Genomic DNA, 13,253 nt, shown 5'->3' on the forward strand with positions numbered 1-13,253 from the left:
TCCCGAGCGCTATGACATGTCCTTCTTCGAACGAGGCTTGTGAAGAGTATTAAGCGGTAGGCGGCGGCTTGGCTCTGCCCCTGGCATTGCTGAAGTTCATGGGCGACGGTAACCACTCACCATCAGGTGGGCCGTGTGCAAGTGTTTTAAGTGTTGAATACAGTTTTAAGTTGTAATTTTATTTATCCCGAACCCCAGCGCGTGACAGTATCATTTAATGTGCCTTCGCAGCGGGCTCATAACCCGCTCTGGTGGCTAGAAGGACAGACGCGTGTTGCGAGAGCTTAAAGAAACAGGAAACACTCACGCCTTGTACTGCTGCAGCATCAGCGGCCAGCCTGGCGCAGAGTGCTCCGACTCCGTTCTTTGGATCGTCGAACCAGCCGATCTCCTGAGATAACATCTTACGGAATACCGCCACCCTAACGAAGAAGAGTAATGTTACATTAAGACGTCCGGTGCATTCGTATCAAGCGATGCAACGGTGTGCGAATCTTGCCGGCAAGTACCAACTTTTCTAATGAAATACGTACTTAACAGATGTTCACGATTGACTTCCACGCTGAAGGAATAACATTGTGTAATAAAAATCAAACCCGCAAAATTATAATTTGCGTAATTACTGGTGGTAGGACCTCTTCTGAGTACGCACGGGTAGGTAACGCCACCCTGCCTATTTCTGCCGTGAAGCAGTAATGCGTTTCGGTTTGAAGGGTGGGGCAGCCGATGTACTGTAAAAACTCGAGACCTTAGAACTATATATAGGTGGCGGCATTTACGTTGTAGATGTCTATGGGCTCCGGTAACCAATTCACACCAGGTGGACCTTGAGCTCGTCCACTCACCTAAGTAATAATAAAAATAAGAGTCAAGTCGGAAATTGGCGGCTATTATTGCATGAGTGTACCAGGCTCACCACAAACCGGGAGAAGTGGCGATTGCTCACGAGACGCATAACATCTGTCCACAGCAACGATACTGACTGACGACTACGACCGCTCTGACAAGAGTGATACGACATACGATAGCAGTGATCATAATTAATTACAGTACCTTAGCCTAGCCGTCAGCCTGACTCCGGTCAAATTGAAGATGTAAATTTGGAAGAATATCCCCACTCCGGTTAACACGCCCACCAATATGAACAGGACCGCTATCATGTTGGTCTCGCCCCGGACCCACTCGTCGTTACGATTCTCCAATAACTGTTAACATAATTCCAACAAATTATCTATATTCTTTGGATTAACTTGCTATAAAGCTGCTGGATAGGGTTGTTATATGGAGAGTAGAAGTAAGGAGCATAATCTCAGTATATTAAAAAATGGGAGTAAATTAAGGTGGCGCCATAGTAGTAAATGGAAAGATTTTAAAACAGCGCTATAAACTAACAGACTTCAACCCATATATACTGAGACCGTAGAACTTATATCTCAAGGTGTGCGGCGCATTTACGTTGTAGATGTCTATGGGTTCCAGTAACCACTTAACACCAGGTGGGCTGTGAGCACGTCCACACATCTAGGCAATAAAAAAAAACCCAGCACACTTCACTCTGTTCAAAACTTCTATATACCTACATATCATTTCCACTTCCTACACTAACGCCATTTCGGTGAGTCTTCCAACAATAATTACAGGTGGACACTTTTTCCCATTTACAAGATGGTGCTCCTTATCTCTACTCTCCATAGTTTGGTACAAGGCGTTTATATAACGTTGGTAGGATCTCTTGTGAGTCCGCACGGGTAGGTGCCCACACCCTGCCTATTTCTGCCGTGAAGCAGTAATCCGTTTCAGTTTGAAAGGTGGGGCAGCTGTTGGCTATAAAAACTAAGAATTAGAACTTATGAGTCTAGGTGGGTGGTGACATACAGGCTGTAGATGTCTATGGGCTCCAGTATCCAGTTAACACCAGGTGGGCTGTTAGCTCCCACCCATCTAAGCAATAAAAAAAAGAAAAAAGAAAAGCTAAAACAAAGGCATCGTCATCTACGGCCTTTGCCCTTGCACGTCCGGTACTTTTCAAGCCCAATACATTGCATGCCGCGAAAATACATCAATAATAATACATTGTGCACCAAGGGAGAAAAGTTGGACATTTCCCCCAGCGTGTTTGCAATTTTACTTCACTATTAAATTTTATTGTCTTTTGTTCATTTCACTTTTACACTAAACACAATATTGCAAATTACCCGAGCACAACAATGGCGGAGAATTTTAGGTGCGTGAGAGCAGACGTAGACTTTCTTCCCTGTACAGCGTGACGAAAATCAAACTTTCGGCGTAGGTAGGAGAAAAATATTAATTTTTCCCCTGTGACCTTTACAGTGTCGTAACAGGAATGCTCTATCTACATTTAACGAGTAGTTTAAAAATAATAATACAACAGAGCTAGTTGGATTCCCATACGGTGTCCCGATGACATGATGAACGCCGCGGGAATGTGTCGAATGCGAGCAGCGAGGAGAACTGGTCACTATGGTGAACCTTGGAAGAAGCCCGTGTCTAGCCGAGCGGAAGTCTATACCGGGTGGTCTTAGAATTAGAGCTTACCCCGTAAGTTTCACCGAACAGGATCGCAAACATCGGGAAGGAGGAGCCAACAGAGAAGGCGGCCAGCACACCGACGATCATCAGCCACTTCTCCGGCTCGCACAGTTTCATTATGTCCCAAGTGGTCGGTTTGAACTCCTCCTCTTTGGGCTCATCCAGCATCACACTGTCCTCCGAGCCGGAGTCGTCTTGGGTCAAATTGCTCTTGATCGAATCGACAGAAGCCAATTTCTGTAGTTTGGGCTTCCGGATTCTCGCATCTGGTCGAAGAAGTAGGAGTTAATCATGAATTCCCGTAAGGTTAGGATAATCATTATGCCGATGGGATGTTGGACTCACGATCCGCGTGAGCTTCCCTCATGTCGTCAACGACAATATTCATCTATTTGTTTTTGTTTTGCAATGTTCTGTGTGTGTTACTCATTGGTCAACCTGTGACATGTCGATATTGTCTTAAAACCTGTCCATGAGGTCATAGTGACGATCCCGTACATTTACTGTTTACAGCTCACATTCCATTTCAATAAGGACTGAATTCGAACCATGGGTCGAAATATGCGTCCCAAATCAAGTGAGGACATCAATAATAATTAGCATGGTTGGTTTTTTTTTTTGATGGTCAGCATTACATAATGTCTTTGGATAATCAAACTGTGCTGGACTTTATGGTCATACCATTATGGGTTCATTCAATCTATTTAAGCTCCTAATAGACACCTGCGAGCTTTATTCCGCCTGCCTTTTCACGAGGGGTCGCCTACCCACACAGACAACACAGTTTGTAAATCACTTACCTTGATCATCAAGACGTGACCCTGACTATCTTCGGTCTTTCAAATCAAATCAAATCAAATTTTTTCATTCAATCATTTGTCTTTTATTTATTTATTTATGTACACACAAGAAAAGAAGACATAGTACAGAGTAATAGGAAAATTATGTACAAAGGCACTGCTTATTTCTTTAAGAAATCTCTTCCAGCAGACCTGCGAGAGGATTATAAGAATAATAATTAAAAGTGATGAGTGTGTGTAGAACATCTAAAATAACAAATACAACATGAGAATTATAATGCACATACACATAGCAAATATTGTTAAACTTGAATACAAAATATTATAAGTAACTCAGTATATACGAAGAGTATAGAACAATTATCATTTGTGTGTGGTAGACATATTTCTACGAGGCTTAATGAACAAATAGAGACTTACGTTTCTGCATGTCGTTGCTTGAGGCGGCTCCTGGCGCCATACTGGGCTCATTCTCCAGCACCAGCTGGTAGTACCGACCGCGCAGCGACATCAACTCCTCGTGAGTGCCTTCCTCGACCACTTCTCCCTTGTCTATGAAGACTATGCGAGACGCGTTCAGTACGGTCACCAGTCTAAGCATGATATACATGGACTCTGATTATTACTGGTGGTAGGGCCTCTTGTGAGTCCGCGCGGGTAGGTACCACCGCCCTGCCTATTTCTGACGTGAGGCAGTAATGCGTTTCGGTCTGAAGGGTGGGGCAGCCGTTGCAACTATACTGAGATCTTACAACTTATATCTCAAGGTGGGTGGCGCATTTACGTTGTGAATGTCTATGGGCTCCAGTAAACACTTAACACCAGGTGGGCTGTGAGCTCGTCCACCTTTGTCCTTTTACAATTTTGTTCAGAGGGAGCTAGTTGTACAATGACGTCATCGCCATTATAGAGTGCGAGAGAGATAGCAAGGCTACTCTGTGCCCGATGTCCGACGTGTACCTGTGCGGACTTTTTGGCGGGAACGAGAGGAGTGAAGTTACCTATGTGATTTGTTTTATTTTGTCTATTTAGTGTTTCTTCAGGTTTAAATGTGTAATAGCGGTGGTTTATGAACTGTTTAATATCTGTGAAAGTGCACAAATGTGGGAAAACGAAACAAAGCCGCTGGACGTAGCTTCTCGGGATCCTCCAAAAACCATTTTACTAAGATTATATTTCATCCCATATCATCTCATCTCATTTAATTTCATCTCAGTTGATTAATGTCTCAATCATCTTCATTTCATTTCTCTCCATATTTTCATTTTTCATAAAAATAAGACATGACTCAAAGGTCTTAGTTACCAGGTCATAAAATCCCTTTAAAAAAAATATGTACCTGTGCGAGACCATGACGGTGGTGCGTCCGTGCGCGGCGGCGTCCAGCGCGCGCTGCACCTTGGCCTCGCTGTGCGAGTCCAGCGCCGACGTGGCCTCGTCCAGCAGCAGCAGCTTGGGGCGCCGCACCAGCGCGCGAGCTATGGCGATGCGCTGCTTCTGTCCGCCGGAGAGCTGGGCGCCGCGCTCGCCTATGGGCGTGTCGTAGCCCTGGACAATATTACAACTATAAACATCGACGTGAACTTTCAAATGTTCGACCTTATAATGGCATACGAGGGTGTAACAAAATGAAACTAGTCAGCATTAATCTGCTGTGCCACTTCAAATCACTTGCGTTCAATCTAGATTCAAAGCTATTAATTAGGTAGTAGTAGTAGTGGCTAGTATTTAGGAGGCATCCGCTTACAATAAAATACTAGCTGCACCCGTCCGCTTCGCTGGACATTTAAAATTAACATTATTATGTCTCACCCCCACAAATATTCTCATCATAAACGATCAGAAACGATGCGGGGGGCATCTGGTGTAGAGAGGCCAAAACCCATATAAATATTAGCCTATCCATTAAGTACATGTATTTTCTACATGGATACCAAGTTTCAAGTCAATCGGATGCATGGTTCAGTAGTTATAACGGATCATCCGTAAAAACCGCTGTAGATTTATCTATTAGTATAGAATCTATACTATAGATGCTACCAAAATTTGTTCAGGGACTACCCACCCCCTCGACCTCGATCCACAAACTTAGATAGGATAGGTCTTTTTTTAATATTTTTTTTCTTAGATGGTTGGACGAACTCTTAGCCCATCTAGTGTTAAGTGGTTACTGGAGCCCATAGACATCTACAACGTAAATGCCACCACCCACCTTGAGATAAAGGTCAGAGTATAGTTATAACAGCTACCCCACCCTTCAAACCGAAACGCATTACTGCTTCACGGCAGAAATAGGCAGGGTGGTGGTACCTACCCGTGCGGACACACAAAAGGTCCTACCACCAGTAAATTTAACTAAACGCAGAAGGGTATCGTTTAGATTGTCAATAATCATGATATATTGCACAGACGCTTAAAATAATCTTCAGGAGTAGGCAGCAGATTGGATGTGTTCTTGATAATGCTGATGTTCATAAGCCTCGATGACCATTTACCACCAGGAATGACAAAACTCACAGATAGCTCGACCTCACTCCACAAGCTCGCCTAGGTTAGGTGTGGTCTGTTAATAAGCCCTTGGGTCCACGGTCTGTCAAGTCCCACATACCCCGGGCGCCCCCTAGACGCGGGGACCTCGTAGGGGGTTCGGACCCGGCCCGAAAAAAAAGGGCTCGTAATAGGCAACAAAACTTACATCCGGTAATTTCCTTATGAAATCATGGCAGTAAGCTTGTTTAGCGGCTACGACGACCTCATCATCGGTGCAAGATGGATTGCTCATTCTGTAAATAAGAATTTAATTTAATATCAAACGACCGCGTCGTTTCAAAATTGTTTACCATCGATTTTGCTCTTTTGAGACTTTGTTCTTATTTGTTAAAGTTAGTGACGGCTTATTCTCCTCGTCTTTCGATGGGTGAGGCGGCATATCTTATCCATTAAAATTCTCCTACATACATCATCAGCGCATTTAGAAAACGACTCGAATCTTTGGCGAAAAAAACAGCACAATAAAAAGGAAAGGTTCAAAGTTACTATTTTTTTGCTTATGTGGGTGGACGGGCTCACGGTCCACGTGGTGTAGAGCGGTTACCAGAGCCCATAGACACCTACGACGTAAATGCCACCATCCACCTCGAGACATAAGTTCTAAGGTCTCACTTTTAACAGTACGACAGCTGCCCTACCCTTCAAACCAAAACGCATTGCTGCTTCACGACGGAAATAGGCAGGGTAGTGGTGCCTACCCATGCGGATTCACAAGACGTCCTACCACCAGTTACTTGGTAAAGTCCTTACCGGATATTCTCTTTGATGGTCCCCGCGAACAGCACTGGTTCTTGGCCGACGACAGCGATGTGATTCCTGAGGTGCCTCACGTTCATGGTCCGCAAGTCATGGCCGCTGGCCCTCACGGAGCCCTGGTCGGGGTCGTACATCCTCTGTAAGAGCTGCAGGACTGTGGACTTACCGCAGCCGCTCGGACCCACCAGCGCTATCGTTTCGTTCTCGTTTATTTTTAGATTTAATCCGTTGAGGACCTGAAACAGATGGATAATGCATGAAAAATATACATATTTGTTTAGGTTTGTTTAGTAGGCTCTTGTTTCTTTAAGAATATGATTAAGATGAGAGAAGAGACAACATTTTATTTTTATTACTTAGATGGGTGGAAGAGCTCACAGCCCACCTGGTGTTAAGTGGTTACTGGAGCCCATAGACATCTACAACGTAAATGCGCCACCCACCTTGAGACATAAGTTCTAAGATCTCAGTACAGTTACAACGGTTGCCCTGCCCTTCAAACCGAAACGCATTACTGCTTCACGGAAGAAATAGGCAGGGTGGTGACACCTACCCGCGCGGACTCACAAGAGGTCCTACCACCAGTAAACAAGATTATTGCACAAAACTTTGCTAATGTGATGTTTAGTTGTATTAAAGGCTTCCAACATAAGCAAGTAATGTATTACAAACCTGCACATCCGCTCTCGCCGGATATCTAAAGACCACGTCTTCCAGTTCCAGGTCTCCCTTGAACTCTGGTTTGGCGCCTTCCGTGGAGAGACTGTCAATAGTCGGTTTCCTATCGATGACGGCATAGACGGAGGCCGCAGAAGCTCGCGCGTTCGCTATGGCCTCTAAATGAGGAGCGGTAAGACCAACGTTCTGAGCCCCTTGGAGTACACTGAAGAATATCTGCAATACCGGACTTTTCAATTTATCCATCAAATTTACCAACCGGGTTTTTGAATAATATTCTTAAACACTTGGAACTAGCATTTGTTTGAATACATTAGTCACAAGATAGTAAACCAACTTGTCGCATATGCAGTTTAGTTCGATTAAGTTGGGCAGGGTTCGGAAGGCTTGTCCTTGACAATTGCATGTGGCGAGAAACCAGCGACGGATTGGCAGGTACGTCTACTTCTCTCTATTACCTAGCCTCGGCCTGCCCCTCTTTTTTGTTCACCTTTTGGCGATACTCGCCCCCGCAGAAACCTCAAAAAATATAGAACCAATACACCGGCGAGGTGAAAATTTGTGAAGATTAAGTTTTTCCCACTAACGTCAGACAGGTAGCCGAAACTCATACCAAATCCCTATGCAGCATGATAATAGGATAAGTTGCGTCCACCCCATTTGATATGGGATAAGGGAAAGGAGTAGAAGTTGAGTAATTCGCTTACAATCATCAACACAGCTGGAGTGTAAACAGGCGTTTCCTCGTGGCGCGACTTCAGGATGAGACCGACTCCGTACCAGAAGGACAGCGCGTATGTCCCGTATATAATGAGCCACATGACACCGCTTCCGAAGCCCGAGAATATCCCTTTACGTGTCCCCATCTTGTTCGCCGGCTCCAAGCGGACGCTGTACCTGAAATCGAAGACCTAGATTCGGAAATGGTGCTAAACAATTCTTCTTGTGCCACTACATTCAGTCGGCATCGTAACAAATGATCTCTTACTAGTTCTTGGTCTATTGCAGACTTTCTTCATCTTGTTCAAGTCATTCTTATTGTATCTACGGATTTAATAATACTAGTGGTCACCATGTGATCGAAATTTGACCATAATTAATTTAAATTATAAGTTTGAACATTATTATGGTTCTATTGTTACATTTCTATAATCAACATTTCTATTATAATAATTGTTCTACAATCACAGCTTTCGCCAAGGCTACATTGGAGACTTATAATATTAAAAACAAACAATATTAATCTCTTCTCAATTTGACCACAATAATTAAACAATAAACAAAAGAGTATATATGTAAAGAGCGTGTGTGTGTGGTACATGGTACTGTGTGTCATTTTTTTAAATTGATTTAATGTATTTTTCATGTATAATAAAAAAAATTAGCATTCTGCACTTCTCTATATTCTCTATAATCGTGGGAAATTTCATACTTCTCCATCCGCGCAATTTTCGTAAAAAAGGGTAGGTACAAAGTTTGCTTCACGTATTAATAAGACATAGATGTGATGTGTATTTGTTTATGGAAAGAGCCAGTAGCGAAACTGCATTGCAAATCTGCAGTAAAGTCATGACAATTTAAAAACGTCGAAGATTTGCTGGCTGTAAATCATTTTGGTTTGGATTAAAATGTTGGCTTAGTTCAGTGGCCATTTACGGGATTTTTACGTCTGGGATTTACAATTCAGGATACGGATTCGAGGAGGTAAACATGCTAAAATACTGAAAAGTTTGCAAATTTTAGTCTATTGAATTGTTTATTCGAAAATATAAATTTTAACTATTCCGTGCTGTAATTGTGCATTGCAGTTGTAATTTTTTATAATTTAATATATGTATTTCATTGTTTTTATTGTTGTTGTTGCAGTTATTGTTATTATTCTAAGCTCAGATATTGATTGTCTCGGTACCGTTAGGCATTGCAGTGCCGGTAACCCTTTCCAAGCCTCGTTATTTTTCTATTAATTTTTTTTTTTTTTTAATTTATGTTTAGTATAAATGTTTATTATTGTTATTATTATTTAAAAAACATGGCGGATAAAGCGCTTTTAAGGTGTTCCGAGGAGCAGGAGACTGTAAAAAAATACCTTTTAATTTCTTTCTCTTCGCCTCCGAAAGCAACGACAGTTCTGATTGAAGACAGAACCTCTTCAGCCACGATACCAGCCACACTATAGGCTTTCAACTCTTGCGTCGTCAGCGATGACTGCACCTAAATATTTAAACCGAAATAGTCGTCATTCGTTCGCCTATTAAAAATGCGCGCTTACGATGACAAACCTAAAGCCACGTCTACCAATTATTCTTCGCATCATTTCCAAAGTGGGGTACGGTTTGATTCTAGAAAAAAAATCTTGTAATTGAAGTCGTCAGGTACCGATAGCATAACAACATTTAGTAAAAAACTTTGAACTTCATTTCACAATTAAATCAATTGAAATTACTCCCTATTTATTTATTTATTTATGTATTTATTACAAGGAGAACCAACAGCGAACTGACATAGTATAATAATATAACAAATAATAGAAACAAAAAGCCAATTAAAGGTCCTCCTCCAATTACACAAATTAAAACACTAGACAAACAAAGAAATAAAAAACAATAAAATAATAATGTATTTAGGAGGAACTTAGCTGTAATGCTATTATGGTATACAGTACGCCTAATAGTAGCAGTAACAATACATTTGCCTCACGGTAGAAATAGGCTCGACTTTAGTTCCTTTGCGGGCTCAGAACTGGTCTTAGCAGCTTATATTACATTAGATAGAGTTTAGATTAAACAAATAATAAATTACGCGATTCTTGTATAATGTTGAAGTCGTCGTGGCTTAAAAGATAAGACGTCCGGTGTACTCGTATGGAGCGACTGTACCGGTGTTCAAATCCCGCAGACAGGTAACAACAATGTTTCTAATGAAATACGCACTTAACTCGTATTCACAGATGTCTTCTCCAATGAAGACATCTGTGAATACGAAATCGCATCGCATTAGAAAAATGAAAAATAGTATAATTTGTATAATTACTGATAGTAGGGTATTTTGTGAGCCCGCGCGGATAGGAACCACCACTTTATCAATTATTATTTTTGATGCTTAGATGGGTGAACGAGCTCACTGCCCACCTGGTGTTAAGTGGTTACTGCCATATACTTCTATAACGGCCCATAGACTTCTATAACGTAAATGCGCCACCCACCTTGAGATATAAGTTCTAAGGTCTCAAGTATAGTTGTTATAACGGCTGCCCCGCCTTTCAAACCGAAACGCATTACTGCTTCACGGCAGAAATAGGCGGGGCGGTGGTACCTACCCGTGCGGACTCACAAGAGGTCCTATTTCTGTTGAAAAGGTAGTAAAGCGTTCCGATTTGAAAGGTGAGGCAGTAATACTATGGAGCTTAGACTTACTAGTCACGTCTCAAGGTGGGTAGCGGCATTTACGTTGTTAATGTCACGTCAGATGCTTTTTTGTATGAAAACACAGTACTAACCTTTGCAACTATAGCGGTTGTTGCGATCACCACCGGGGTACAAGACAGAATGACCAGCGTGAGTTCCCAGCCGTACACGAACGAGATAATGACAGCGGTCACAAAGGACATCACCAGATAGATGAGCATGGGGACTTTCTCACCTATACCCTCGCGAAACTTCTCCAAGTCACTATAAGAACGATACGATTTTAATAGAATTTTTTTTTCCTACCTAAGCTGAGAGCCTTGAGAGGCTATTTCAGCGTAACCTTAACTAGCAGGTGAGCTCACGGGGCTCAAACCTGACGACGTTGCTAACACGAACCCTAGCAAGAGCCGTGCTTCGCAGAATCTACCACCGGATCGGAAACGCGACCCACTGAGAAGATCCGGCGAGAAACTCAGTAGGCTGTGTCTGTGGGTTAATTTACTGGTCGAGCCCTTCGTCGCAACGACGGGTTGGACGAGAACGATGACTGGTGCTTGAGGTATATAAAAGCACCGTTAGTGGATCGGGAGGATCCGAAATGACGTGTTTTGGGCGACGTCGACTGCTTTCTATTCTGTCCGCAGGATCGGGATGAGGACACCACTGACTGACTATACCTAGTCAAGTCATAAGTATTGTCACACAGTAAAAACTTTTCTTTTAGAATGCTGGCCACAAAAAAGTTTATTGAATTCGAATGTCGAATTGTTCATGAAAATAAAAATGTATACTTTTAGAATTTTACTCATTTTTAAATATAGAGCGGACGCTTAAAGAAGACCGTGTTGCAGTTATTGCGTTGCATCGTTGCGGTTACGCGCCAATTCAAATTTTTAACATACTGAAAAATTTGAATATAACCAAAAGATTCGTTTATCGTACCATCAAACGATACAATAAAGACTCTAGTGTAGATGACAGGTCAAGAAGTGGTCGCCCACGGTCTGTTAGGACTCCAGCAGTGATAAAAGCTGTGAAGGCGCGAATTCAAAGAAATCCCAAACGTAAGCAGAAACTGTTGGCCCTTCAGATGGGGTTAAGCAGAACCACGGTGAAAAGGGTGTTAAATGAAGACTTAGGGCTTCGGGCATATCGAAGAAAAACAGGACATCGTTTGAATGCTCGTCTAATGGACCTGAGACTGAAGAGATGCCGCGCTTTGTTGGAGCGGTACGCGGGAAAAAAATATCGGGAAATTCTTTTTTCGGATGAAAAAATTTTTACCGTAGAAGAGAGCTACAAGAAACAAAATGATAAGGTGTACGCACACAGTAATGAAGAAGCGAGCAACCGTATTCCGCGTGTCCAACGAGGTCATTTTCCATCCTCGCTCATGGTATGGTTGGGAGTTTCTTATTGGGGCTTAACAGAGGTACATTTTTGTAAGAAAGGTGTAAAAACGAATGCAGTTGTGTATCAAAATACAGTCCTGACGAACCTTGTGGAACCTGTTTCTCATACCATGTTCAATAACAGGCACTGGATATTCCAACAAGATTCGGCGCCAGCTCATAGAGCGAAGAGCACACAAGACTGACTGGCGGCGCGTGAAATCGACTTCATCCGGCACGAAGACTAGCCCTCCTCCAGTCCAGATTTGAATCCGTTAGATTACAAGATATAGCAACACTTGGAGGAAAAGGCGTGCTCAAAGCCTCATCCCAATTTGGAGTCACTCAAGACATCCTTGATTAAGGCAGCCGCCGATATTGACATGGACCTCGTTCGTGCTGCGATAGACGACTGGCCGCGCAGATTGAAGGCCTGTATTCAAAATCACGGAGGTCGTTTTGAATAAACTTTAGTGTCATAAGAATCCATGTTTTGTTAAGTTCATTTTGGTATATGAATGGTTACATAATGAATAAACTTGTTTCAATTATTTTACATTAAACATGTGACAGAATTTATGACCTGACTAGGTATATAAGAATGAGAGAGAGAATATACTTTATTGCACACCAAAACACAATTAACATTAAAAGACAGTCAACAAATCAGATACATTTGTACAATAGGCGTTTAATTTACAGAAATTCTAGAAAAGATAAAGATATATTCGTAGCAGGTATGTTGTTGTCCCTTGCGGTGTACTATTGGCAATACATTATTATAGAAAATATATACATACAATAAATAGATACCTATATACCGTTTACATATAATAAGAAATAATTATTTGATTTATATACCCTGTGTGGGTTTTATATAATTACCAATATACATACTTACAATATACAATAAGTTAAATATTTTCAATGTAATTTTTTAATAGATGACGAATGTGTGGCCATGTAATAAAAACTACTACTTACTCAGAGACCTTGGTGGCGAAATTCATTGAGGTGTTCAAGTCGTACCAGGTCAGGTCCTGTCGGAGGACTGCTTGTAGGAAATGCGTTTTTACCCTTTCAATCTGAAAAGAAAGGAATTCGAGAAGCAATTCGCTTAT

The 13,253-nt window shown here is 42.1% G+C and overlaps 1 protein-coding gene across 1 annotated transcript in view; it reads right to left on the reverse strand.

Annotated features, from left to right (window-relative positions):
* LOC114246264 (multidrug resistance protein homolog 49) overlaps window positions 1-13,253 on the reverse strand; it is a 43,613-nt gene that overhangs the window by 8,175 nt on the left and 22,185 nt on the right. Inside the window, exons 6-17 of the mRNA XM_028178723.2 lie at window positions 13,117-13,217; window positions 10,831-11,002; window positions 9,421-9,545; window positions 8,042-8,231; window positions 7,329-7,550; window positions 6,651-6,892; window positions 6,046-6,133; window positions 4,690-4,898; window positions 3,771-3,943; window positions 2,557-2,816; window positions 1,054-1,205; window positions 308-422 (exon numbers count right to left, since the gene is read on the reverse strand). Coding sequence (XP_028034524.2) covers window positions 308-422; window positions 1,054-1,205; window positions 2,557-2,816; window positions 3,771-3,943; window positions 4,690-4,898; window positions 6,046-6,133; window positions 6,651-6,892; window positions 7,329-7,550; window positions 8,042-8,231; window positions 9,421-9,545; window positions 10,831-11,002; window positions 13,117-13,217 — 2,049 coding nt within the window. The remainder of the gene's footprint in view (window positions 1-307; window positions 423-1,053; window positions 1,206-2,556; window positions 2,817-3,770; window positions 3,944-4,689; window positions 4,899-6,045; window positions 6,134-6,650; window positions 6,893-7,328; window positions 7,551-8,041; window positions 8,232-9,420; window positions 9,546-10,830; window positions 11,003-13,116; window positions 13,218-13,253) is intronic.

Source organism: Bombyx mandarina, chromosome A1, assembly GCF_030267445.1.
Source record: "Bombyx mandarina strain Sakado chromosome A1, ASM3026744v2".
Classification (NCBI taxonomy): Eukaryota; Metazoa; Arthropoda; class Insecta; order Lepidoptera; family Bombycidae; genus Bombyx; species Bombyx mandarina.